The sequence below is a fragment of the Anguilla anguilla genome, chromosome 1, assembly GCF_013347855.1.
Source record: "Anguilla anguilla isolate fAngAng1 chromosome 1, fAngAng1.pri, whole genome shotgun sequence".
In the NCBI taxonomy this organism is placed as follows: domain Eukaryota; kingdom Metazoa; phylum Chordata; class Actinopteri; order Anguilliformes; family Anguillidae; genus Anguilla; species Anguilla anguilla.
The window spans coordinates 37,135,036-37,161,688 of record NC_049201.1 but is presented as its reverse complement, the minus strand read 5'-3'; the positions used below and the strand labels follow the sequence as shown (position 1 = coordinate 37,161,688).

At 39.5% G+C, this 26,653-nt stretch overlaps 1 protein-coding gene across 1 annotated transcript in view; it reads right to left on the bottom strand.

The window, feature by feature from the left end:
- The window catches only part of LOC118223068 (xanthine dehydrogenase/oxidase-like), a 333,979-nt gene that overhangs the window by 147,220 nt on the left and 160,106 nt on the right, over nucleotides 1-26,653 (bottom strand). The window contains 2 exon segments of the mRNA XM_035409186.1: nucleotides 10,215-10,341; nucleotides 10,672-10,841. Coding sequence (XP_035265077.1) covers nucleotides 10,215-10,341; nucleotides 10,672-10,841 — 297 coding nt within the window.

Sequence of the window (26,653 nt, the reverse complement as noted above, 5' to 3'; positions counted from 1 at the left end):
ACAATGATGGTAAATATATATATATATATATATATATATATATATATATATATATAATCCGCATCATTCTGTTGCTACCATAATGTAACAAACTTTCTTGTGTCTACAGCTGCAGTTTCTAGCTGCAATTACTAATATTGAATATAAACAAAAGACACAATTTATGCTGTAGTCTGCCAATGTCTAAATAAATAATGCAGTACTCTGCGCGCAGCACGCAGGTAGCAGGGATGGCGAGTTGATATTTCATTTTCTTTCAATGTCGTATTTATTATTTGAAATATGTATTATTATTCTATCTGTCTCTGAGGCGCTCTGAAATGTGCATTGTCTGCTAAGCTGAGCAATGGATTGGAATATATGTCTGACGCCTTTTTTTTCTCAGGGAACTGCTATCAGCACATCAATGCACTGCCCCCCTCCCCTCCCCTCCCCCGTAACTCCAACAGCAGTTAAAATAATATAGTAAAGTAAGTAGTTTTGTTTTCTTTATAGTTTGCTATTGTTCAAAAACAAAGAAAAAAAATTTATACCATAAATTTATTTTTATTCATGGTATATAGTTCTTGGGTATTAGTTACTATATATATATATATATATATTTCAATTGTGCTTTTGGAATGAAATTGACATGATATTTGGTGTGGGTACTACATACACCCTGGACTTACATTGGGGTTTTCATTGTGGTGAGACATGTACTTTTGGAAATACATTACAAAAAACATATTTTTTTCATAAAACTTAAATGGAATCTTTTGCTTTGAACTGCTATTTCTGATTATATAACTCATAGAAGTAGAATTCTTTGGTAGATTTGGGTTGTCACGAGACTTCTGAAAAAACTGGTATGTAATACTTGGGGCTTCTTCTTAATTACCATGTAAAAAACTGTAAAAGAAAAAAAAAAAAAATGAAGATAGTGGAAAAACGGCCAAAAACTTTTTAGGGTTGACTGTATTAAGCTCCATTTTCAGAAATTCTTCACTACATTGTTTTAAAATCATATTTTGTATGTTTTTCTTTTCCTTTTTCCATTAATATAATATATATATGTTTGTCTTGTTAAGCCGTTTCCCCACTGGGCCTTTTATAATGTCTCAAAACTAGTTCAGCCTAAGTAATTTACAGGTATACCCCAGTTCATGACGGGTTCATGATGCTGAAAGCTGTTCCCCCGGAGAAAAACTAATTACATACACATTTGCAAACGATGTAAGCCCATACTATGAGCCACTATCTGAGTTTGAATCACTCACAGCTCCCTGACAACCACTAACCTTTCTTTAAAATCTCCCATTTTGTTGCCAACTGGGGTTTCAAACACTTTGATGACAGAGCCTGGCAAGCAATATCCAAAGCAATAAAGCCAACATGTTGTCTGTGTGAAAACAAAGTGGTTTAACTGTCTGTGTGAACCCAAAATGGTTTATCTTGAATGTAGAGTAAATTGATAACTTTTTTCTCAGATATGGCATTTCAAGGCAAAGCTCACAAAATCAACAAACCAACCATGAAGAGCTTTTGAAACAGGCCGAGAGAACGAGACCAAAATGTCACCATAGTTCAGAAACAGGTCAGACGAAGGCCACAAGTAATATTTCGAAGACACAGAGTATCTCATTTGTATCTTTTATATATAATGTGCAGCCAACCACTCAGTCTTCTCCAGAGCAGTCTAACTGAGCAGGCAGACAAGCAGAAAAATAGTTTGTAATTCCGGTGAGTGACAAGAAGAGTTTATGAGATGAAAGCCAATGTTCATATATCCACAATATCCCAGTCCCAGAGTAAGAGAAAGCCATCAGTTAAATATCATATGGAGTTTACAGCCAAGCATGTAAAATATTACTGAGATAATGTATATGGTTTCATGACTAGATGAGAAACTTTGATTGAATGGGGGGAAAAAATGACTATCCCATTGTAACAAGCTTGTAGAGACTTACAATGTTCACTGGTTTCAGATGACGCGTTTGCCTCTGTGGTGGCAGTTCTGCCGGCGAGAAGGAAATGCATGCGGGGTTATAACAGAAGAGGGCAGCAGAGTGTAATTTTCCCTCATAAGGACAACTTCCACCATTCTGTATTGTACGTGACGTCACGCCGTGTTGCATTTCGGGGTGATTCGCAATCTTAACCCCTTAGCGCACAAGCCAAATCTGGCCAATCCTTGCCCATTTAGGGGGTACCCTATTTAAAGCTTTATAACTCCAGATGTGAACACCACAGAAACTTGAAAAACAGCTTAAATGAAGCAAGACATTTGTACCATTTACAATACTAGCTTAGATTACTTTATATTCATAATTTTGTTAGAAATAAAGTGGCACAAATTCAATTGTCTAGGCAAAAAATCTGAATTTGCTCTTTTTTAGTTCGCAATGAAATACTGAGAGATTGCATATATACAGCAAATTAAACTATACATGTCCTGGATCAAAAACTTCTTGACCACAAGTTTATAAAATCTAAGGGTGGATATGTAGAACTACTAAAGGTCTATGAAGCAAAAATTAAGCAGTGTCCCCAGCGTCTCCAAATCTACCCAAAATGTATAAATTATGCATTGCTATAAATCACAACATATTCACATATTTCATTACAAATCAACTGTTTTTACTCAAGAAACTCACTGTTGCATTATTTTCAAGTGGGAATTCCAAGCTTTCCGTCAGTACAGTGGTCTAAAATAGCTAGGGGTCCAGAAACATATCCAAAATCTCTCCAAATTAAAGCCGCAAGCGGCGTTGGGAGGGGTCCAAACATTGGCACCGTTGCGCAATTTTAAAATGGCTTTTTCCTCGTGATCATATGCCTTCACCCAACATATCTACTGAATATCATGATGATTGTATAAAAGATTAATGACTTATGGCCAAATTTGTGCTAAGAGACGCTGCCGGATGACTTAGTTGCGTCGCCATAGATGTGTCCTGGCCGCTTCCCGTAAAGGCCTTTACTATGTCGTAACGCTTAGATGGGATGTGGTAACACTTAGATGGGATGTCGTAACACATATGTGGCCCGGCGTGTATGTACAGCTGCAGCGCTTCCATGCCGCAATTAAAAAAGGTGTCACACTAGTGTTGTCACGATACCAAAATTTTTACTTTGATACCGATACCAGGTTTAGTATCACGATAATTGATACTGAAACGATACTGATTCAATACTCGGTACCTAACGATACTGAAATTACCTTAATAGATCAGAAACGTAATGTCCACAAGGGTTGATCTCATTTTCGAATTCACAATTTATTAAAAACCTGGTTTATTAACAACCTTTAAGTTGAAGCCTGTTCAACATATCAATAAGCATAGGACTATAGTGTTACAACACTAAACCATAGAAAACTATATTAAATATACTTCAAAAATTAAACAATTGTAAAGTAAATTATCTTACACTGTAAAATAGATCTAAAAACAGCATATTTCAATAACAATACAGCATCTTCCTATAATAAAATATTTCCAAATTAGAACACCTATTGCTACTGAAGTCAACTGAGTCGAAGCCTGCGCTGTATCAGCGAAGTGAAGGCACAAGTACACGTCACCTCACTTGGCAACCTTAGTTGATACTGCCATCTAGCGAAGATTCTGACAAATGACACTTTTCATCCTCTCAATCAGTAACGCGGGAGACAAATTTCCCTGGCTTTTACATTTGACTCAAAACTACCGAACGTCGGAATATTCTAATACCGAACCGTTTCTTTTTACGGACCGAAAAAGTGCTGAAGTTTCGGTATACGGTGCAACACTACGTCAGACACATATTCCAATCCATTGCTCAGCTTAGCAGAGAATGCACATTTCAGAGCGCCTCAGAGACAGATAGAATAATAACACATAAATACGCATTTCAAATAATAAAGACGACATTGAGAAAAAACGAAACAAAAGATGAAATATCAACTCGCGACCTGCGTGCTGGCCGCAGAGCAGCCTACCGTTTTATTTATTTAGACATTGGCAGATCAGAAAATTTTCGGTTACGCTGACCTATAAAACGCTATTCCAAAAGCAAAATCAGACATGTTATACATCGTTAGAAAGCTTATACTCTCACCTACGGAATAAATGAGTTGTCAATCAAGCCAAATTGCACTAAAAAGGGCGACAACGCCGTAAGCAACAAGTGTGGTATTACGCACAGCTATTTATGAAGATAGCCAACCCAGGCGTCACAGATGCGCGTATTTTTCACAAACGGATAGTCCAAGACAATATATGACCACTCATTCGCAAAAGGGACATCTACGCGTAAAACCAATGGTAAGATTGTATATTTATTAAATGTTTAGTCCCAGATATTGAATGACATGGTATAATTTTTTTTAAAAATTGTCTCGTTTATTTCGTTATTCAGTGAGCAGCGTTTTCACTGCTGTATTGGCATATTTTAGGGCTAATGTCGGGTTTATCTTGTTGCTATGGACTATTACATTACATTACAGGCATTTGGCAGACGCTCTTATCCAGAGCGATGTGAAACAAAGTGTATAATCATAATCAGGAACAAGTGTGTCGAAAACACTAGAGAGAAGTACCGTTCCAAGTGCAGGGAACAACCGCATAGTTCAACTTGGACCCTGTAGGTTAAACTGATTAACACTAACACAAACAAGAACAGCAACAACGCAGTCTATGCAAAAATACAAGCAATAGTTAAGACTAGTTAAGTCACCTACGAAACAACTACCTAGTTACAACCCTAAGCTTACAGTCAATTTAGAGATTACATTGAGAATACGATTTCTCTCAGCATAATGGCGGATTCAAAGACTAAACGAACTCACCCGATATTGTCTTCAAATGGATCCATGCCAAAGAAAAGTAATGATTCATCCTCTCAAAAAGCTTTTACTAACAAACTTTTAGTAACAAAAAACTAAATATCAACTCGCCACCCCTGCTACCTGCGCTCGGAGTACCGTATTATTTATTTAGACATTGGCAGACTACAGCATAAATTGCGTCTTTTGTTTATATTCAATATTAGAAATTGCAGCGTGAAACTGCAGCTGTAGACACAAGATAGTTTGTTATGTTATGGTAGCAATGGAACGAAGCGGACTATACATGTATTGCCATCATTGTTTTATTATACCAGCGTGTTTTCGCGCGTTGCACAGAAACTCAAAACCTACCAATAAAATGGTTTAGCTATTTCTCACCATAATGACAGATTTAAAGACTGAACGAACTCACCCGATACTGTCTTCAAATGGATCCATGCCAAAGAAAAGTAATTATTCATCCTCTCAAAAAGCTTTTACTAACAAACCTTTAATAGCCTAGCATGCACTCTGGCTGGCACTGTCTTCCATTGCTTCCCCGACGTTCAGACCCTCGCCTCACTGATAAAAATTAGACCCTACAGTGTCGGATTACTTGCGTCGCCATGGATGTCGCTTGCCGTAAAGAAGTTTACTAGATGTCGTAACACCTAGATTTGGAGCTCCAGCTCTTCCGCACCACAACTAATAAAAAAGTCCAAATGGCGGGCAAACAATATGGCGGACATAGGTCCCAATGGAAAAGTTGTAGAGCACATTCAGATTCATTGGTCGATGACGTTTTGTGTTGATCTGACTTACGGTGTGGGAGTTATGACCTTTTAAACATGACCCTTTGTTATAGCGCCACCATCTGGCCGACATAGGTGATTTTTAGTGCCTGAGTAGTGGGGGGCCATAGGAACCCACCTACCAAATTTGGTTGGTCTACAACTTATGGTTGCTGAGCCTCAGACATTTTAGCGGAGAAAGCTTCCACGCCCCAACGAAAAAGTCAAAATGGCGGGCAAACAATATGGCGGACATAGGTGGTGACAATTTCAAAGTTGTAGAGCACCTTCAGATGCATAGGTCGATAAAGTTTTGTGTTGATCTAACTTATGGTGTGGGAGTTATGGCCTTTTACGCAAAACCCTTTGTTATAGCGCCACCATCTGGCCGACATAGGTGCTTTTTAGTGCCTGAGTAGTGGGGGGCCATAGGAACCCACCTGCCAAATTTGGTTGCTCTAGGACTTATGGTTGCTGAGCCTCAGACACTTTTAGCGGAGAAAAATAATAATAAGAATTAAAGCCGCAAGCGGCGTTGGGAGGGGTCCAAGCATTGGCACCATGTATGTTAAAATCGAACGCCCATTAATTTCTTGCTTTTTAATTTCTGTTCCTTAAACGGAAAACGATTGACAAAAAAGTATGCAGATCCTTTTCTTATTACTTGTCGAGGGAAGCAGTTAATTTTTTAACATCGTATTAAAGGAAACTATTTTCTTATGTTCTGTTCAGCGATTTATATATTATTATTTGATTATACTGTAGCATTTATGCTATTACAGATTAAAAATAAACTGTCAAACTCTGTTTTCTGAAAAATCGGTTTGACCTCCCTAGGAATATGCATCATCACACACTGGCAGCAGGTTGGTAACTGGGAATCGAAATTAAAAAATAAAAATAAAAAACACCCATTTGTAAAACTAAAATGCTTTATACCACACTGCAGATATGATCTTGGTGAAGCCTACGTAATGACCATGGCCGATAGATGGCCTAATGTAACACTCGTCATCAATTTTTGATGACAGACTGTCCGATTTACGCCTCTAATTACTCATTTGCGAAACAGAAGGAACCTGCCGGGTGAACAGAGATTTCACTTGCTTTCTTACAGATCTTCTAGCAAATAGAACATAGAAAATGTGCTTATAATAAGTGTGCTTATAATACATGTGTGTGATAAATACTGTTTCTTTTCCATTAATCATTTGGTACAGGACTGAATTGTGCACATACAATTCTCAATGACTAGCAGCAGTGAATAAAAAGTTATTTACCGTGTTACATTTATGATGCGTTACATCAATACAAACTCTACCCTATATCCTAAGTGAAACTAACATGGATGATTCTAGACTGTGCTCAAAATTATCTGGCTATTATTAAGTTTCACACTCTGACCACAAAGTTTGTTGAATAACTGTTTATAGACGTAAATGTCACTCAAATACACACAAGAATGTTATGGGTAACAAGCACGTCCCTATTTTCAGCTTATCTTTAAAATGTTTTCGCTCTTTTCCCGTTAAAATAAGAGTGGCGATAACACTGTTCTACTTTGCTCATGAGTGCCACAGTTGAAGTGTTAACTGCCACATATGGTTTTGAGTGCTCACATTTGCCACCTGGTGGTGGTGTTGTAAACAAAAGTAGTTCCTGTAGAAATACAAAGAAAATGCATGCAAGTGTGCTGCTGCCGGGAAGATCTCTCACGGCAGAAGCGTCATCTGAAACCAGTGACCACTGTAGAGAAAAAAAGACGTATTTGTTGCTCCAAAAAGGGCTTTTATTTAATTACTGATAGCTTTTCAATGTAATGTATCGTGTCAGGGGTTTTCCTGTGTTTAAACGTTTTAGGCAGTGGAGAAATCGCACAAAAAACACCTGTAAAACAATTAGAAATGGTCCGTGCATTGGTACAGAATTTCAGGTTTTTTAAAGTTTTGACTTTCAAGTTGACTTTCAAGTTTACATGCAACCTTACATGCTAAATTAAATATTAAAAAGACCAGATTTCTGTTATATCACTGACGCTAAAACTATGTCCCCCATAATGCTTCACCTTTCACATCAACAAAATTTCAACCGCACCTGCCACTCGGGTGTTCCGCTATTGACGTGATTATCAACATAGACCTTCATAAATTTTGCCGATTTTGTGTCATTATAGCGCAATAGTTGGTTTATGTATGCAACATCTTCTGACTTTTTATTGTCTGTATAGACAATTTATAGATTATTACTAGAGCCCGACCGATGCCAGATTTTTGGGTCCAATGCCAATCCCGATTTTGGAGAGTCCTAGCCCACCGATTACCAATGTTTTGACCGATATTTTGCCAAAAAGTGCAACATTTTCAAATCAATTTGAAAAACTTATATTTTATCAAAGTTTCTATATTTGAGAACATTTAACTTATAAGCAAACAAATAAATAAAAATAAACACAAAGACCTTTTTGATAGATAAAAAAATGTAAAAGATGATATTAAATTAAATATATATATTAACACCATCTTCAAGTGGTGTGAATTCAAAATAACTCCACACGTTGCTTTTACTCTTTTCTTTTCCAGCCATCTTTCAAACATGTATTTTTATGAATATTATTTTATTGTTGTTGTTGTTATTAATTTGTTATTATTATTTCCTAGTATCTATTCTCAGTAAATGAGTTATATTTTCTTATTTTATTCCTACTACATGATCTCAAAGAGTAAGACTTTATCTAGCGGAGCTAATGAGTGAATCAAGTGTAACGTTAGATGAAACTAAATTGACTGGATGAAATATGTAACGTGAGGCTTGTCCATAAGAATTCGGTGGTGAAAAAAACTACAATGCGCTTTTGTGCAGGTTAAGTTTCCATTTCGCTAAGTGTTGGTTGATTCACTTCTCCAACAGCAATCCTTCTCTCATGTTATCACGACAAAGCTAAATAACATGGCTTAAAATGATCCATGTTAGAAGAGTTTCATCTGCGTTTTTACTGTCTGGTTAGCTTGCTACGATGAGGCGTGACTAGATGACACACTTGCTTGCAATAACACGTTGGCTATTGACACAGCATCATATAGTAGCTAATATCATTATCTCAGATAAAAAACAAACGTGTGATGCATTCAATCACCATTTTATTTTGGCTGGTTATTTATTTGAGAATACAGCGATGTCCTCTGGAAATGTAGATCCTACGCTGCTTATGTGCTCACTGCCACTTCATGAAGGCTTGCTAGCCAGCTAGCTTGCTAAAGTGAACCAAATATGTTAGCTAGCTCGCTCGCTGGATAATGAGGATTGATAAACATAGTGGTCGTATAAACGCATTTAATTAAAAACTTTCACTAAATATACATACCTTTATTGCGGCAATCGAATCTGTGCAGACAAGTCTTACAGTGGAGAATACTGGATGAGGCACGAGTGACAAACGTCTTATTACAGAAGTAGCGCGTCAGCTGCTGCAGTTCACATTTGTATTAGAGCTCCCTCTACTGGATAATTCTAGTAAATAACAATTACAACGTTCGAATAGACAAGTACAGATAAATAATCAATGTTTTTTGTGTTTATTATACTCATTTAAACATCGGGACACATCGGCTGCATAACTGCCAATCCCGATGTCGTCAAAAAAGTCAAATAATGGCCGATATATCGGCCAAACCGATATATCGGTCGGGCTCTAATTATTACGCAATATAATTGGACTTAATTCCATAAAAACATCCTAAATATGTGATAGTTATGAAAATCTCTTTACAATAGAATGAAGGGGAAATGCTTTGGGATTTTACAATTGTACGAAAATATACAAATTATACGATAATCTGTCAAGCAATTATGTGGATTATACTGTATTATCATCACTGTTTATGCCAATATGTGCAGATTTATAAAAGGAATAAAATTCTGAAAAGCCTTTAACGTTGTTTAAGTTACGAGTAACACCAATGACATTACATTACTTTCCACTTAGCAGACGCTCTTATCCAGAGCGAGTTACATCATATTCAACTATACAGATCCAGAACATGCTGGATATATACTGGAGCAATGCAGGTTAAGTACCTTGCTCAAGGGTACAACGGTGGCCTACCGAACCTGCAACCTTTAGGTTACAAGACCAAATCCTTAGCCATTATACTACACTGCTGCCTATCAGAATGACAAAAAGGATGGTGCTACAATTCTTTTAGTGAATGTATAAAAATAACCGAAATACATCAAGATGACATTTGTGTTGATTCATTAATGTAAAAGATTAATATTGTACCTTAAGCTTTGAGTGACAAAAATGAAATGCGTTTCAAGACAGAAATGCCACTATTCCTGTTGAATGCCCCCTTACAATATGTTAATCCCTCTATAGACTATATTTTTCTCCCAATCTGGGAATTTGCACAATGTAACCCTTTAAAAAATATTTAAATTGCTAAAAAAATTTATTCTGAAGACCATAAATTTACATTCTAAATATAGGGAGACGACACGTCAAGTTGACAGTGGCAGTAAAGCGGGACTGACCACAGTTGCTCACACGCAAAGTCACCACCTAAGCCCCTATTTTGAGCCAGGAAAGATCCTGAACGTGAACCTTCTTTTATTCACTCATGATTTTGATAAATCACCATTTTATCAGCAAAAACAGTCTCATCATAGACTGCAGGTCCCGTCATGTTGCTGCCGGGAATGTCCTTGGCGGAGAGGAAGGTGAGCACTCCAGGAAGAGCCAAAGCCTCCATTTCATCAATAGATCTGCCCAGGGAACACAAGAAAAACTTCGTAAACCACTATCCATCATAACCCACCACAAATAACATTGTGCTCATAGGAAAAAATATGAGCATGTCTAGAATCAGTAAAGCCAAATACTACTAGGTTTAACTGTACAGTTTAACACAGTCATCTAACATGATGAGCATATTCATCATGTTCAACCACCATGTTAAAATCATGACATATTTAACCAAAAGAGGGGCAGCAACAGCCCTTAAAACACAGAAAACACATTATACCCACCATCCATCACGACTCATTACAAATAGCAACTTGTTTACGGGGAAAAGGTATAACCATCACACTTACTGGATATAGGCATGTGCTTTGCTACTGGTGACAAGAGCCAAATAAAGCTCATTTTCATAGTGTGGGATGTCATCACAGTAGACCGCCTCCCCTGTGGCCTGCTTCAGTGCGGACAGGTGCATTATGGGACGTCCCACCACATCAATTTCGCTCTGCCCTGGGGGCACCACCTAAGGGTGTAGCACATGTTATATACTATCAAAAGGTAATGGAGGACATATACATTTACCCACTGTATGATATTTCCTCTTAGTTATAGTCCATCGATCCACACTAGTGGTCTCGACTGGACTACTGTATTGGAAGCACTGCCACTTTGAAATCTATGTCCTCAGTTTCAAAGACATGTGCCAAGTTTGATTTGAGTTCATCCACTGAATGGATGATAGCGGGGAAACATAGCTCAGGAGATAAGACCGATTGTCTGGCAGTCGGAGGGTTGCCGGTTCAAACCCCGCCCTGGGCGTGTCGAAGTGTCCTTGAGCAAGACACCTAATCCCTAACTGCTCTGGCGAATGAGAGGCATCAATTGTAAAGCGCTTTGGATAAAAGCACTATATAAATGCAGTCCATTTACCATGTTTAACCCCTGTGTTTAGTCTACTAATTAGCACCCATTACATTATTGGGATTTTAAAGCAATAAAGATATAAAATTTATGTAAACATACTCAACATACAGTGCCCTCAATAATGATTGAGACAAAGATGAGGTTTTCTTGATTTGGCTCTGTTCTCCACAATTTTAGATATGTAACAATACACTTCAAATGTGATTAAGTACAGATTCACATCTTTTTTGGTTTCTCCATGTATAAATTACAGCACTTCTTACACATGCCGCCCATTTCAGGGAACCATAACACTTGGGACAATTGGCTTCATAAGGTTGTTAGGTGTGTTCAATTTTTTCCTTAGTGCAGGTATAAGAGAGCTTTCAATATCTAGTCTTGATTGCTTTCAGAGTCTGTTATTGGTCTTAACATGAGGACCAGAGTTGTGAAAATGACAGTCAAGGAAGCCATTATGAGGCTGAGATAAAAGAACAGTCAGAGACATTGGTCAGACCATAGGCTTACCAGAAATCAACTGCCTAAAACATCATTAAGAAGAAAGAGAGCGCTGGTAAATGCAAAGGGCCTGCAAGCAAGCAAGGCCTCTATAGTTGATGACCATATAATTCTCACCATAATGAAGAAAAACATCTGTCCAACAGATTAGAAACATTCTTCAAGGGGCAGGCATGGATGTGCCAGTGACTACTGTCCGCAGAAAACCTCACAAGCAGAACTACAGAGGCTACACAGCAAGATGCAAACCACTAGTTAGCCACAAAAACAGGATGGCCAGGTTGCAGTTTGCCAAGAAGTACCTATAAGAGCCTGCAGAGTTCTCAAAAAAGCCTATCTTGTGGACAGATGAGATTCACTTGTATCAGAGTCATGGCAAGAGGAAAGTGTGGGGCCAAAAGGAACTGCCCATGATCCAAAGCAAACCACCTCATTTGTGAAACATGGTGGTGGGGGAGTCATGACATAACATGATGACGAGAACAGGCCATTCAGCCCAACAATTCTCACCATTTTCCTGATTAAATTGTACCTAATGCTACATTTACCTACAGGCTAGATAGTATCTAACACTGTATTAAGCCTGGTCATGAAATTCTGGCATTTCTGCCACTACTACGTGACATCTTCAGACTGTAGAGTGGTTTAGGGTTTCATTTGGTGGTGCTGCTGCCGCGAGAGATATTCCTGGCAGAGGAAAATTTGCATGTATTTCCACAGGAACTACTTGTTGTTTCCAAAACCACCACCAGGTGGCAAATAACATAACGTAACATAATGACGAGAACAGGCCATTCAGTCCAACAATTCTTGCTATTTTCATAACTAAATTAGTGCTCTGATTACCTACAGACTAGATAGTACCTAACACTGTATCAAGCCTAGTCTTTAAAATCCCCAGAGTTTCTGCCTCTACTACATTACCTGGCAGGCTATTCCACACATTGACTACTCTCTGTGTGAAAAAAATTCTTCCTAATGTGTGTATGGAATCTACCTTTTGTTAATTTCCATTTGTCCCCTTGTTCTACTAACAGAACTCAACCTGAAGAATCTCTTGTAGTTCACTTTGTTGATCCCCTTTATAAATTTAAAAGCCTCAATCACCCGAGTCTCCTTTTGCTAAGCTTGAAGAGGTTAAGCATCTTAAGTCTTTCCTGTTATGTGCTCCTAGTTATTATTTCTGCTGTAATTCGTTTTGTAGTAATTTATCTTCTTTTCTCCAGTAGGAGTCGCTCTTTCTCCACAGGCTGCAGCGGGTGCGTGCACAGGCATGTGCACTGGTCGGTTCCGGGTGCAAATGACCAAATTGCCTCCCCTATAAAAGATGGCGATTCGGGACAGCAGGATCTCTCTCGCGCTCTCTTATTGTTCTTGTAGAGACACTACAAGCTGCAACTACTGTGTTTTGTTCTTTTGTTTAATTGTCATTGATCTTTATCTAAATATTACGTTGTAGACTTCATGTGGTAAGGTTTTCTTTTCTTTTGCACCTTTGTTGTTGTAGTTACCCAGGGTAGACTAGCAGAGGTCCGGAAGACTCACTTCCCCATTTCTCCTCTTTTAATTTTGTTCTTTCTTTTATCCCTTCCTCGGCGCAAGTGAGTCTAGAAATCATATTCTGTTCAGACAGCTCAGTCCGGTTCTGGACTGTGAGAATTAGGTTGACATGCTGGCTCTGCCCTGTCTACTTGTTTGTATGTGGGTTTGTATTGTTTTCGTGTCATTTAATAAATATATACTTTGTATTCTTGTGAAAGAACGTTGTGGTGTGTTTTGAACGTGTTTTTGGGCTGACAGCCGGTTATTGTAACTTGGCAGTCTTGGGCCATAACATTTCCTCATAGCTATCTTTCAATCCAGGAATCAATTCTGTTGCTCTTCTTTGAACTTTTTCCAGAGCCTCTGTATCTTTCTTGTAGTACGGTCCCTTGGATTTATACTCAATACTTTTGGCTATATATCCCAGCATCCTGTTGGCCTTTTTTACTGCAAAAGGCTTTGATCAACCATTACTCCCAAGTCTTTTTCAAACTGAGCACATTCCAATTTTGTTACTCCCATTAAATAATCCTGTCTAATATTTTTATTTCCCACACGCAAAACTTTACATTTGGCTAATTCATGTAGTACTTCTTTATCCTCTATTTCAATATCTGAGAAGACTTTCTGAGTACTGAATATGCCTTCCAGTCTGTTAGTAACCTCTTCTGCAGTAAAACTCTTAACAAAATAACTATTTAAGGCATCAGCTATGTCTTTATTCGCAGAAAGCAATGCTCCTTCTTCATTTCTAATGCACCTGATATTCTCTTTCACTTTTCTTTTCTTTTCCTACTACAGTATTGAAAGAAACATTTAGGATTACTTTTTGCATCTACGGTAATTTGTCTTTCAAAGAACCTCTTGGCATCCCGTAGATCTTTTTTAACCTTAGCATGCATATTACAATATTCAGCCCTATTACTCTCAGCGCTGTTATTTTTATTTCTTATACGGTTTGGTTTTTTTTTTCTCAAACTCTCCTGTATGGCTTTATTTATCCACTGGGGAGAGCACTTTTTCAGGTTACTTTTTCTAACCTTTGGAATAAATTTACTTTGTGCCTCAAGAATAGCACTTTTGAACCTACCCAGCTTTTCATTCACAGTCTTGCAGTTAAGAAGTTTCACCCAGTCAGTATTACTTAAATTTGCTCGCACCTTGCTGAAATTGGCTTGTCTAAAATTAAAAATTCTGGCCATATAGAAGGCCTTGTTAATTTTACATAATACATCAAATCTAACTGCAGAATGATCGCTAATCCCAAGTGGCTCAATTACTTCCATGCTATAAATTCTGTCCAGATCATTACATGGCACCAGATCCAGAATTGATTTCCCTCTTTTTAGGCTGATTGACATACTGTCCCAAAAAACTGTCCCCTCACTTTTCCTTGTCCTGTCATCATTTCCCAATTAATAGCAGGGTAGTTTAAGTTACCCATAATAATAGTCTCACAATCCTTACAAGCTTGTCTTATTTTTCCAAAGAGCGTTGAGTTCACACTACTGTCTGAAACTGGTGGCCTGTAACACACTCCTAAGGTAAGGCCCTTTTCATGTTCCCCTATGAGCTTTATCCACATATCTTCACTAGGCACAAGCTGGTCAATTTCTGGAATTTTCTGCACATCAAAATTTTATTTTACATAGAGAGCTACACCCCCAACTCTCTTACTGGATCTATCATTCCTAATAAGTTTTTACCCTTCTATATTATATTCATCCCCATCCTCATCTCCAAGCCATGTCTCTGTAATCCCAACTATGTCATAACCCCTCCTAATAGCAGCCTCAAGTTCCAAAAATGTATTTCTTTATATTTCTAGCATTTAAGCAAAGACATTTCAGATTATTACTTCTACACATCCTCTCCTGTTCCCTCGCCCCCAACCGTCCCATGCCACCCTTACTACAACTTTGCTTTAACAAGACTTCATCAGTGTTCACACTATTATAGGAAGCCCTGACAGCTTCCATCCTGGCAGTCTGCACTTCCCTACCCTTTTCACTTTCTGACCTCCCTGCCCCCAAAGTCCCTCATTTAAATAATCCTGTGCTACATTAAGCATACGCTAGCCCAGTGCAGCAGTACCCCTCTGATTCAGGTGCAGCCCATAACGCTTGTACAGGTCACCCCTTTCCCAGAAGTAGTCGCAATGCCCCATAAACCTGTACCACTCTTTCCTACACCAGGTTTGTAGCCACGTGTTATACCTCCAAATAAAATTTTGCTTTCCTCTACTTGCATGTGGTTCCGGTAGTATTCCAGAAAAAAACTACTGTGGAGGTTCTGCTCCTAATCTTTTTTGCTAACTCCACAAATTTGTCCTGCAGAACCTCAAACCTACCTTTACCTACTGTATGTCATTGGTTCCTATGTGAACCATGACCACTGGATCCCTCCCCACTATGGCCAGGAGCTTGTCCGCACACTACAGGAGATCTCCTACCTGGGCACTAGGCAGGCAACATACCGTACGAGACTCCTTTTCATGTGAACAGACCATGCTGTCTACCTCCCTAATAATTGAATCCCCCACTATCACTAACTCCCTTTTCTGAGAGGATGTGGCCATCTGGGTGCCCAGTGGCTCCTCAGTCCTCCCACTCTCAGGGTCAAGAGGCAGATCCAATTCAAGCAAGGGTTGGAATCGGTTGGATATCACAACCTCTGGAGATGACGCCCCTTTGTGGTGTGCACGCCCTCTTTGTGGTGTGCACGTGCGGCTGCGCCCCACTGCCACCCATCTATCTCTCCCTGCCTGCTCTGGCTTCTCCCCCCTTATGAGGTGTGGCGTGCACACCAAATCCTCCTGGAACTCTGATAATTGTGAACTGTGGAGTCCAGCAAGCTGGCCCTCAAGATCAAGAATCTTGCTCTCAAGGTGCTCAACCAGTTGGCAACGGTGGTGGCAAACTTGCCCTGGAAATCGCTTTCCAGAAGCATGATCATCCTGCAACCCTCACACAGCTTCGGCCACATTTTTAGCCCCTAACCAGGGCCGGATTTACAATGGAGCTAAGGGGGGCTTAAGCCCCAGGGCTGGCAGGCTGGCAGGGCCCTGGTTGACAGTGGAAGTAACCCTACATCGGTTCGGTAGCCTATAAATTTGCAGCCCGTTATTTGTTCATGTGTAGGATATATATATAAAGAGACGATGAGATGATTAGACAAATTGTCTGGTTGTTTTTATTTATGGTCCAATACAATTCCTTCTTCTCAAATTCAGTGATGACGTGTAGTTGTTGCACTGTCACGCCAATTTTTATCCGGGCTACAAAAATGGTCCAGGTGACGGAATGACATTCTAAAGCAGCTGTTATACCCATTGTGACTTAAAGTTTCATTACAGCGTCCGTTGCTATGCCAACGCTGCCAGCCTTGATACATTCTGTTGCGATAAAGATTCAAAGACAACAAATTTCTCTGGTTTAACGGGTTATATTCCAATCGTATTAGTAAACAGCTACACATGTAATCTAACTTTCAAGTAGTTGGCTACCTCCCTGGATATGAAGTCAATGTTTTCACCAAATAAATAATAATAAATGCAATTTTATCCACGGAAATAGCTATAAAAAAAGGCAAAATAAATGTTGTCACGATCGCCGTCGTATATGTCAGAAGGAAATGTCACTGACTAAATTCTTTTAAAAAAGTTGGCTCTCTCTTTTTTCCAGCGGAATAAGCACAACATTACCTACTGATCATAGATAAGATTGCTGTGAGGTTGCTTCCCATAGAGGATTTCAGCTGCATACTCCCGTATTACTGAAAATGCTGTTGAGGTGGCTAGCTATAGAGGTTGAGGTGCGTTGTGTTAATGGTAACGTAGCGCTGGCTAGCGCTAGGTAATTGTTAAATAGCCTAAGGGTGAACTGAAACAGTACTTTCTTTAGCTGATGAGCAAGCGAGCCTGACTGATCTACAGTCAGCCCAAAGAACAAGTAAACCTCATGTCATTGGTGCAAAAATTATTATGTGTTGTTTAGGACTGTCGAATATTGCTGCCTGATTAGTCCAGAGTCGGTCCAATGAACAAGTAAACGTAATGTCATTGGTGCAAGAATTATTATGTGTTGTTTTGGATTGTTGAATGTTGCTTAGCTGCTCAGACGTGATTGGTTGGTACAGTCGCTGTCTCTCAAGGCTGGCAGCGTCAGCATAGCAACGGATGCTGCAACAAAACTTTAAGTATGTCACAATGGGTGTAACAGCTGTTTTAGAATGTCATTGTGTCACCCGGACCATTTTTGCAGCCCGGATAAAAAATTAGCGTGACAGCACCTAATTTCAAACATTCAGTATAGCCAGCTGTATTCCCGTTTAAACGTCCAATAAAATGTCCAAAAAAAGCGACAGTGGATGCACAAAAAGGAAGTTAAAGGCCGAAAAGCATAAAAGAGAAGAGGAGCTGAAAGATAAAATACCCAGACTGACACAGTATTTTAGCCTCAAAACAGCAGAAGCACCAGTGTCTGTTCAAACAGGAGAGGTCGGGACAGATATCTCCCTCCCCCGAGGTAACTAAGATCGTATATCTGCCAGTTAGATGCGCATTTGACTGTAATTATACGAAACCGCCTGGGTTATTGATTAGCGCATCTTTATCTCGTCCCACAGCCTCATGATTAGTCCGTGTGAAAATGTAACTTTGCTTCATTTCTGTTTATTAATCACATCATGTATAGTTAGCTGGGCTAAGGCAATATCCGACTGGCATTCAGTAGCTAGTTAGCATTGGGGCATCTAAAATCAATCTAGTTATCTAGCTAGCTTGATGGACAGACAAGTAGCCTAAGAAGTGTTGTTGTTTTAGAGTAATTATTCCTTGTCTGACATAGAACATGAGGGCCTTGGCATTGAGTTTGAGGAGGCACCAGGAGCATCACCTGCAGCGGTAGGATCATCAGAGAGGGTCGGTCTCGGCAGTGAGATTGAGGAAGCACCAAGGGCAGCACCAGCAGTAGGATTAAACAAGCGCAAAACTCTAATGCTAACTCAAAAAAAAAAAAAGAAAAAAGAAAAATGGACAAAAACGCAAACCGAAGGAAGCTTCTTGCTATCGTTATTTTTGCAGCGTAGACTGCCAGCCAGATGCAGGCGTCAAAGCTGGGTACACGAAATAAACCAAGCGAGGACACACCTGGGAGAGTATCATCGTTTGGTCCATGAACTCCATAGTGCTAGGTACAATAAACTACCATGCAAGAACTGCTAAATAGCGAATCTTTTATACAGCTTAATTCCAACGTTCGGAATTGATATTTAGCTAGTAGCCTAATTATTGTTTCGGTACTCGTCCCATTACCCGGTACTGTAAAATCACGATGACGATAATAAAATCAAATCTTAGGAAATGAATCGCGTCAGTAATTCATCTGACAGTTGCTCGGTAAAAAGCGGACTGCTAACATGGTAATTTAAACAACTTATTGCTCGTGATTCGCTACTGCAGCGTGACGTCGGGTTGTGTTCTGGCAAAAGTTGATTCTGGTTCAACTTTCTTGCCGCAGGCCGCTGCGTTTTTTTTCGGCACCCCATGCGGCCAACCACTGCCGCAGCCTAAACGCACTACCCCCCATTCAAATGAATGGGAAGACTGCCGTTTCTGCCGCACAACCCTGCGGCAAGCTGACCTGGAGTGAAGCAGCCTAACATTATTTGTTGTCCTCCGTGTGTCCATACATCTGTATCGGTGGTTGTAGCTGTGTCTTTAGCTCCTACTCATGCGTGCAGGATAGCATCCGTACACGCTAACTAGGTTAACTAAAGTAGGCGATCCGTACGTGCTAACTAGGTTAGCTAAAGTAGGTGAAACGCGAACATGTTAGGGTTAGCTAAAGTAATGTTAGGCGATAAAGCTGTGCTTAAAAATGTTGTGCCATACCGCCTGCGCATGCGTCCTACTATACGAAGCACCACCTGCGCATGCGTCCCACCAAACCTCCCTCAAAGGTTGTCCGTGAGTGAGTGAGTGACCACAATTTGCCACGCATAGCCCACGGCGCCAGTTCCTGCTTGCCGTGGGAAAAAGGTTTCAGTAGAGAATAGGGACTTCCGTAGCAAAGACATAGGATGCTGGCCTGCTGTCGTTGATGAGGATAGCCGAAATTATTGGACAACTAAAGGACCAGTGCCATGCCAGAACAGAAACAGTGACTTTTCGGCATCTGAAAAACAATATAAACACCAGAAGCGGAGCTTTTCCCAAGAGTCTCTTCAACAGGACTTGGCCAATGGTGAGATAGTGCCACGAGAGTGGCTTCTATATTCTCCTGCTAAGGGGTTGGCATTTTGTTTCGCATGTAAACTGTTTGGGAGGGGCACATCTTCATTCTCTGGGAGTGGTGGGTTCAGCGACTAGAAACATGCCAACAGGGTTATTGTAGAGCATGAGCGATCAGAGCATCACAAACAGTGCTTGTCACCGCAATGGAAATTACATGGGTAGTCTTGAATTGATAGCCCAGTTTGATCCCTTCTTGAGGGAACACATTGTCCGTTATGGAAACAGTGGGAGGGGGGAGCTGTCCTATTTGTCCAGCACTATATGCAAGATATTCATTCAGTTGATGGGTGAAAAGGTTTTATCTGAGATTGTCAATAAAGTTAAACTTTCTAAATACTTTTTGATTAGTGTAGACTCATCAGACTTGGCCCATGTTGATCAGCTGACATTTATTATGTGATGTGTCTCCAGAGGGTGTAATAGAAGAATGCTTCCTAGAATTCCTCCCCATAACAAGCCACACGGGGGAATCGCTTTTCATTGCCGTGATGGGAGTGTTGGGGGAACTGGGCATTAATTTACAGAACTACCGTGGTCAGTGCTACGACAACGCAAGCAATGTGTCTGGCGTATACAAAGGTGTACAGTCTCGCATCCGTGAGTTAAATCCCCTCACAGAGTGGTGGGTTCCTTGTGCAGCACATTGTCTAAACTTAGTATGTCTCCAGCTGGGTCCAAGACATATAAAAACGAGACTCAGAGAACGCGTATGCATAAAATACATGCCGATGAAAGGCCTGAGTCCGAGTTATCAATGACCGGCAGGCAAAAATTTATTGTGGACGTATTTAATGTCATTAATGACAGGCTATTAGGAGAACTCGAACGAAGATACGCATCCTACAAGGATGTGAGTGAGCGCTTTTCTGTCTTGAATATCCAAATACATTCTGGACAAGAGCTTCGCTCAGCAGCTATGAAATTACAAGAAAAATACTCCAGTGATTTGCACGATGATTTTGCTGACGAGATTGTGCATTTCAAAAGCTTTTGCGAAAACGAGAAAAAAACGTCATCGAGGGAGTTTCTTCAACTAATTCGTAAAATCAACTTGCAAACTGTTCCAAATGTCGACATAGCGCTCCGAATATATCTCACATTGCCCATCACCAATGCATCAGGAGAGCGCTCTTTTTCAAAATGATCACTGATCAAGAATCATTTACGGTCAACAATGGGACAGGATAGATTATGCCACCTCACTCGCATGTCCATTGAGTCTGACATAGTTAGAGCACTAGATTTCACAGAAATTGTAAAAGATTTCTCTTTCGCAAAGCCAGGAAGAAGACCTTTTAGTGATCTACACTCTCTCTAGACTACAATAGTTACACTCACACATACACTTCAAACACCTTGATTCCATATTGTTTATTTAGATTGAGTCAAACTGATAAAATAAAAAATTGTATAATATTAATGAAAGAGCAATGTGTTCCGCACTTTTTGGCCTATTTACCTTTCTTTTTTGTACTGATAGTATTTGGACTGATTGCACTGTTTCTGTCATCTGGTTATTAACAATTTGTGTAGTTATCATGGAATAGCCCAGGCTACTGTAAAATGTGTGTGCATGTGTTGTGTTACCTGTGAGGACCTAGCATTTAATTTGTGTTGTATAGTCATATAGCCTTCTTTATGTAATAGTTGTGCCGTGGTTTCCTGCACATTTAGCCTTGATGTTGTCCTTGTCTCAAGTTAGAAATAATTGTTTCCACAAAATAAATTGTTTACTAATTAATCATACCTACTCATCTTCCTTAATATTGTTGTGTTTTCAACACTTCAATTGTGGGACTCACAAGCAAACTGGAACAGTGGCTTGAGTCAAATTATCGCTGCTCTTATTTTAACGGGAAAGGAGAAAAATACATTTTAGTGACAAGCTGTAAAAAGGGATGTGCTTGTTACCCGTAACATTTTTGTGTGTATTTGAGTGAAATGTACGCATTTAAATTGTTATTCAATGAACTTCGCTGTAAAACTTAACAATAGCCTAGTCAGATAGTTTTGAGCATAGTCTAACATCATCCATGTTAGTTTCACTTAGGATGTAGGGGAGAGTTGGTATAAATGTAATGCTTCATAAATGCAATACAGTCAAAAACTTTTTGTACACTGCTGCTAGTCGCCCTTTGAAGATTGTATACGCGCAATTCGGTCCTATACGAAATTATTAAAAAGAAAAGAAACTGGTCACATGCTTTGATTTATGAGCACACACCAGATTGGTCTGTATAGTAGACGATTTGCTTCTGCTATTGCTATTTGCTTTTATTGCATAAATAGGCTATGGGGACAAATTAATCAAACTTTTCAGAAAACCGCATCTTGGTCAAAATGGAATGAGCTGTTGTCAATGAGATAAATGCATCCTTTCGCAATGCTGTAAAACAATGGACATAACTTATAGGCTACATGGAAGTTTTGATGTAGGCAACAGTAACTTATGGTAATGGTAATAAAGATCCAGCATAAATTATCCAACATGATTAAATTATGAGCAACTGAAACGGGAGATTACTGACATGGCACAGCTGTTTGAAATAAAATTTCACAGTAAATATTGTGATCATTTGTAACCGGCAGTAGAACTGCAAACTGATTTCTCAGACCCACATACTTCAGTATTTATTTAATGAAAGTGACAAGTAGAGCAGATCGTGTTTCGCTGGTGATGTCTTCTTTAGAAAAGCAACAAAAAATGGCAATGAATTAACCTAAAACAAACATATTTTGTCAATTTTTCCAAATGTGGAGAATATCTGTATCAACTCTTATATGAGGGAATAGTTATTCATTTACTGAGCAAGGCAGGTGTAGGAGCCAAATTCCTCATTTCAGAATATGGTGAAAATTGCATCTTTATTGCCCCATTAGATATTCAGTTTATTAACTTCTTTGTGCTTTGGGATTATTAAATGGGTTTATTATTATATTTCATTATGGAAATCCAATATAGAGCCTTGCCTGGGTCTACTCCCCTTTTTTTCCAATGTTTCCCCTTTACCACTCCTACAAGATGGCAGGTAGTCAGAGCTCAGGGAGGCCCCAGGTAGAGCGGTAACATACAGTTTTTGACCGCACTTAATTGTCAGTTTATCAGCTTATTTTACAGAACAGTTTTTTGTTTGTTTGTTTCTAGTTACAGCAAGTTATTGGGGCTGTTGTGACAAAACGTACTTTGCTTTCAAATAAATGTTGTTTATCTTTATAAAATACATCGTCTCTCAGAATCTTTGTTTGGACTGCAATTCGGAGCGTGTCTAACTGCATACATCATACCTGGAGCCTCAAAGCAAGTTTGGTCCATATAATTGCCTTTGCAGCAGGCTTATGAATGATCACCAATGAATAGCTACTGATTAACGTTAATGCAATGCAAATAAGCACTGAACGTTCTGTAATACAGAGAAAAATCATTAGAAACAGCCCCAGAGGCTCAGAATTGTCAGACGTTCTCAGAACTGATTAAGTAACTCCACTGACATAGCTCCCTCAGTGAGGTGTATTTCTTGTAGTAGGCCAGTTGAACAGATAGCATTTTATCATCAAACTCAATATAAATTATTTGAAACAGGTAGACTAACTATAACAAATTTGCTTGCGTATTTGCTAGCTGATTGGCTAAAAACATATAATATTCATAAGCAAACCGCTTTTTTGTTAGTTTTTAAAGTTAACTGGTTGTACAACCCTGCTTCATGCAATGCATGGTGGCAGTTACATCACATCATAAACATGCATTACAGGGCTTGACATTAATGGTAACCCTGAGCTACCAATCCATCGGAAATGGGTATCTTTTTGCTAACTGGTTGCCAGTCAGGTCAGACCAACGTTACCAGTTCCAGTTTCTTTTTATTTGGGATATAGAGTTCAATGGAGAGAACCAGCAGGTCAGTTACAGTACAGCACAGTGCAGATATGAACACATTTTCGCACTTGTTCATGTTGCGCATGTGACGCTTCACAATTGTGCATCTATTGTTCCCTAACCTAAATGTAGGCATAGTGTAAACTAGAGACCTAAATATTATGCCCATAATTACAGCAGCGTTTCAGCAAGTTGGAGCTCACAATCCTCAGGCTAAATACTCCCCCTCTAGTTTAGGTGGTTCTTTCAGAACAGGGTTGAAGAACTGAGTGTAGGCCAAAACAGACTATGGTCTGTTTTGGCCTACACCAAAACAGACTATGGATTAACATCCATTTAACTAGTTTATAAAATACCGAAGCCAGTAGGAAGAGAATCAGGACGAGCCTACAATATACCATTGCTAAGTGGTTTAAACCTGACTCGACCCCACATGCACAATACTTACAGACATATATGCGTACACATATGCCCACACACACCCATAAGCAATATTCAGAGGGAATTCTGCCCTCTCTTCCCCGCGTCAATTCAACAATTACACAAATTGTATCACTGGCGGGTTCCGCTGCTGTACGCCACTGAACACCCACCAACACTGGTCAAACTATCCAGTCACAGGCAACACCACCGACAAACATTACCCAACCAAGTTGGGGCGTACAGAACATTGATAATCCTGTTAACTGGAGGGGTAACACTCAATGTGATCAGAGCTGCCATATCATGTATTTAGCTTAGTAGGGCAACACAAAAACAAATACAAAGTTAACCATTCGGTGGGTTGTTGGCATCCTGCAGCAGTTAATTCTCCGCTGCTCTCTCACCATCTTCTTCTTCTTTGCATTTGGTTGGTGGATTGCTGCTTACATCGCCACCTACTGTGCTGGAGTGTGAGGTCAGTCACGGTCTACCGACATTAGATTCTTCTGCCTAGTCCTGTTATTCTAAGAAAAGAACCTTACCCACCACCTCTTCCCCCTTTCCTCCCCCTATTATCTCACGTATACCCCATCCACGCCCAGTTTCTCTGACCCTCAAACATTCTCTCCCTGTCTAGATCATACAATTCGCAAGACATCAGCACGTTTGACCGTTTCGTCCACTAAGCACTCATATAACCCTGTTTTGTCTACCAATCAATTTCAGAGATGAATTTAATCTTGTAGGCCCAAACTGTAACCTACTCCATATAATTTCCTCTCTCCTACAGATGCAGCTCCCCACCTCTTCTTTAACTGATTTATGCATTATAAAAATTCCTCCCTTTACTGCTATTGTCCCATTGCATTTGACAGATATTGATCCCTGATGAACACATCAAGGACTTGACTTCCCTATATCCCAGTGCTAACTGTATATCAACGCTTTCTCTTTTTACAGCAGTCCTAGCCACAGCATACATGTTCTCATTGCCTTCCACCCCAGCATTGCAGGTATCCAGCAAAAACAGACCACCACTCCCACCCTCTCCAACACCAACAGCAACACCATTATTTCCACAAGCAAATTCCCCCTATCCGACCTACGATACCGAAGCAGAATCACTGCACAACACTGAAGCAGAATCAGAGCATATCACTACTGAGTGGTTTGACCTCCTCTACCCATCTTAATCCTGTGATCACTGCCATCATCTCAGCCATACACACTGACACACAGTCTGATACCCTAGCATTCAGCCTGATGTCAAATTCAGGAATGTATACCCCTACTCCCACCCTGCCACTGACTAGGTCCTTAGACCAGTCTGTGAATATTTTAAGAAATTAGTAGTATTTTCCATCTATATACCTCCCCACACACCTATTTACATCCTCTCTCTCATCCCATTTTTTCCTGGCATCAATCAAATCTAAATATACTCTAGGTCTTGGAAAAAACCATGATGGTGTAGGAAAAAACACCTCTGCGAATTGTAGATCAGTAAGGACAAGTAATGAAAACATATCCGTTTTAATAATCCTCACGAAGTATAATCAGTCTCATAAAATTAATCAAATCATGATTATGAATTTAAATACTAAATATTAAAACAATAACCAATGATATAACTTGCATAACTTCTTTTAGGTGGTAGGCTCAAGAATTTATCTGAATAATAACGGTTTAATAAAATAGAATTTATTAAACAAACAACAAACTAAAATCATTAAAGGTCAAATATAAAATGAAATCAAAGAAAAACTGTTTTGCATGCATCTAGTCATGCATGTACTCCAGCACACGTGGGACAGGGAACAAAAGCTCTTCTGTTGGAGTGAACTTATGAATCAGCTTTTAGCATGTGCTGCTAAAAGCTGGCCTGGAATTCAGGGGAACGGCATGGATAAAGGCTATTGAAGTTAGCTACGTCTACCTAATGTCAGCATACCTTTCAATTCTAAATATACAACACCACATGTTGAATATGTTAGTTTATGAGAGATCACAGATCTCGGTTAAAAGGATGGCAAACTGTAAGCTAACGTTAGTAATAGAGTATATACGTTAGCTTTGTGGGCTAGGTGGCTGTAGCTAATTAAGAGATGCAATATAATCTAAACACAAACAATACATACAATCAATGACAATTCCTTAAAAACAAAGAACAAACATAAGTTTCCTAAGCTACTTGATGCCTGGATGTTTGTCAGTCTTACTGGGAAGTGCAGATGACTCTGGCTATGTCCACACCAGAGGAGGCTGGTCCATAGAGGCAGAGGAGGTTGCTCCTCCTCTATTTTTGAGAGGCAAGAGGATGATCAAAATATAAAAAAGGTTGAATTGGTTGAAATAAACCATAACCAAATCTCAGTATCATTTATAAAATATTTTTTCTCTCTTTGGAAAAAATCCATTATTGAAATTCTGATTAAAATGCTTTAACAGTGACACCTGCAGGGCAGGCAAGAGGGGAAAGGGCAGTCTGTATGAAGTGGTGGTGGGGGGCAGAGGAGGTCGGGCTCCTGCTGTCCTCCTTAGGGCGGGATCTCTTATATCAATTTAATGTACTTCATTTTTTTCATGCTAATCTGTTATTGGCTAAAACACAAAATGATGCTCCAAGGGAGGACGTCCTCCCTAACCAATCAACAACCAGAATACAATATTGACATCGTCTTAGTCCAAAGATAATTTCCAAATTTCATCTTCAATTCTCTACCACTGTATTGTATTATAACGTGCAAATTGCAAACTACTTTTAAAACACATCACT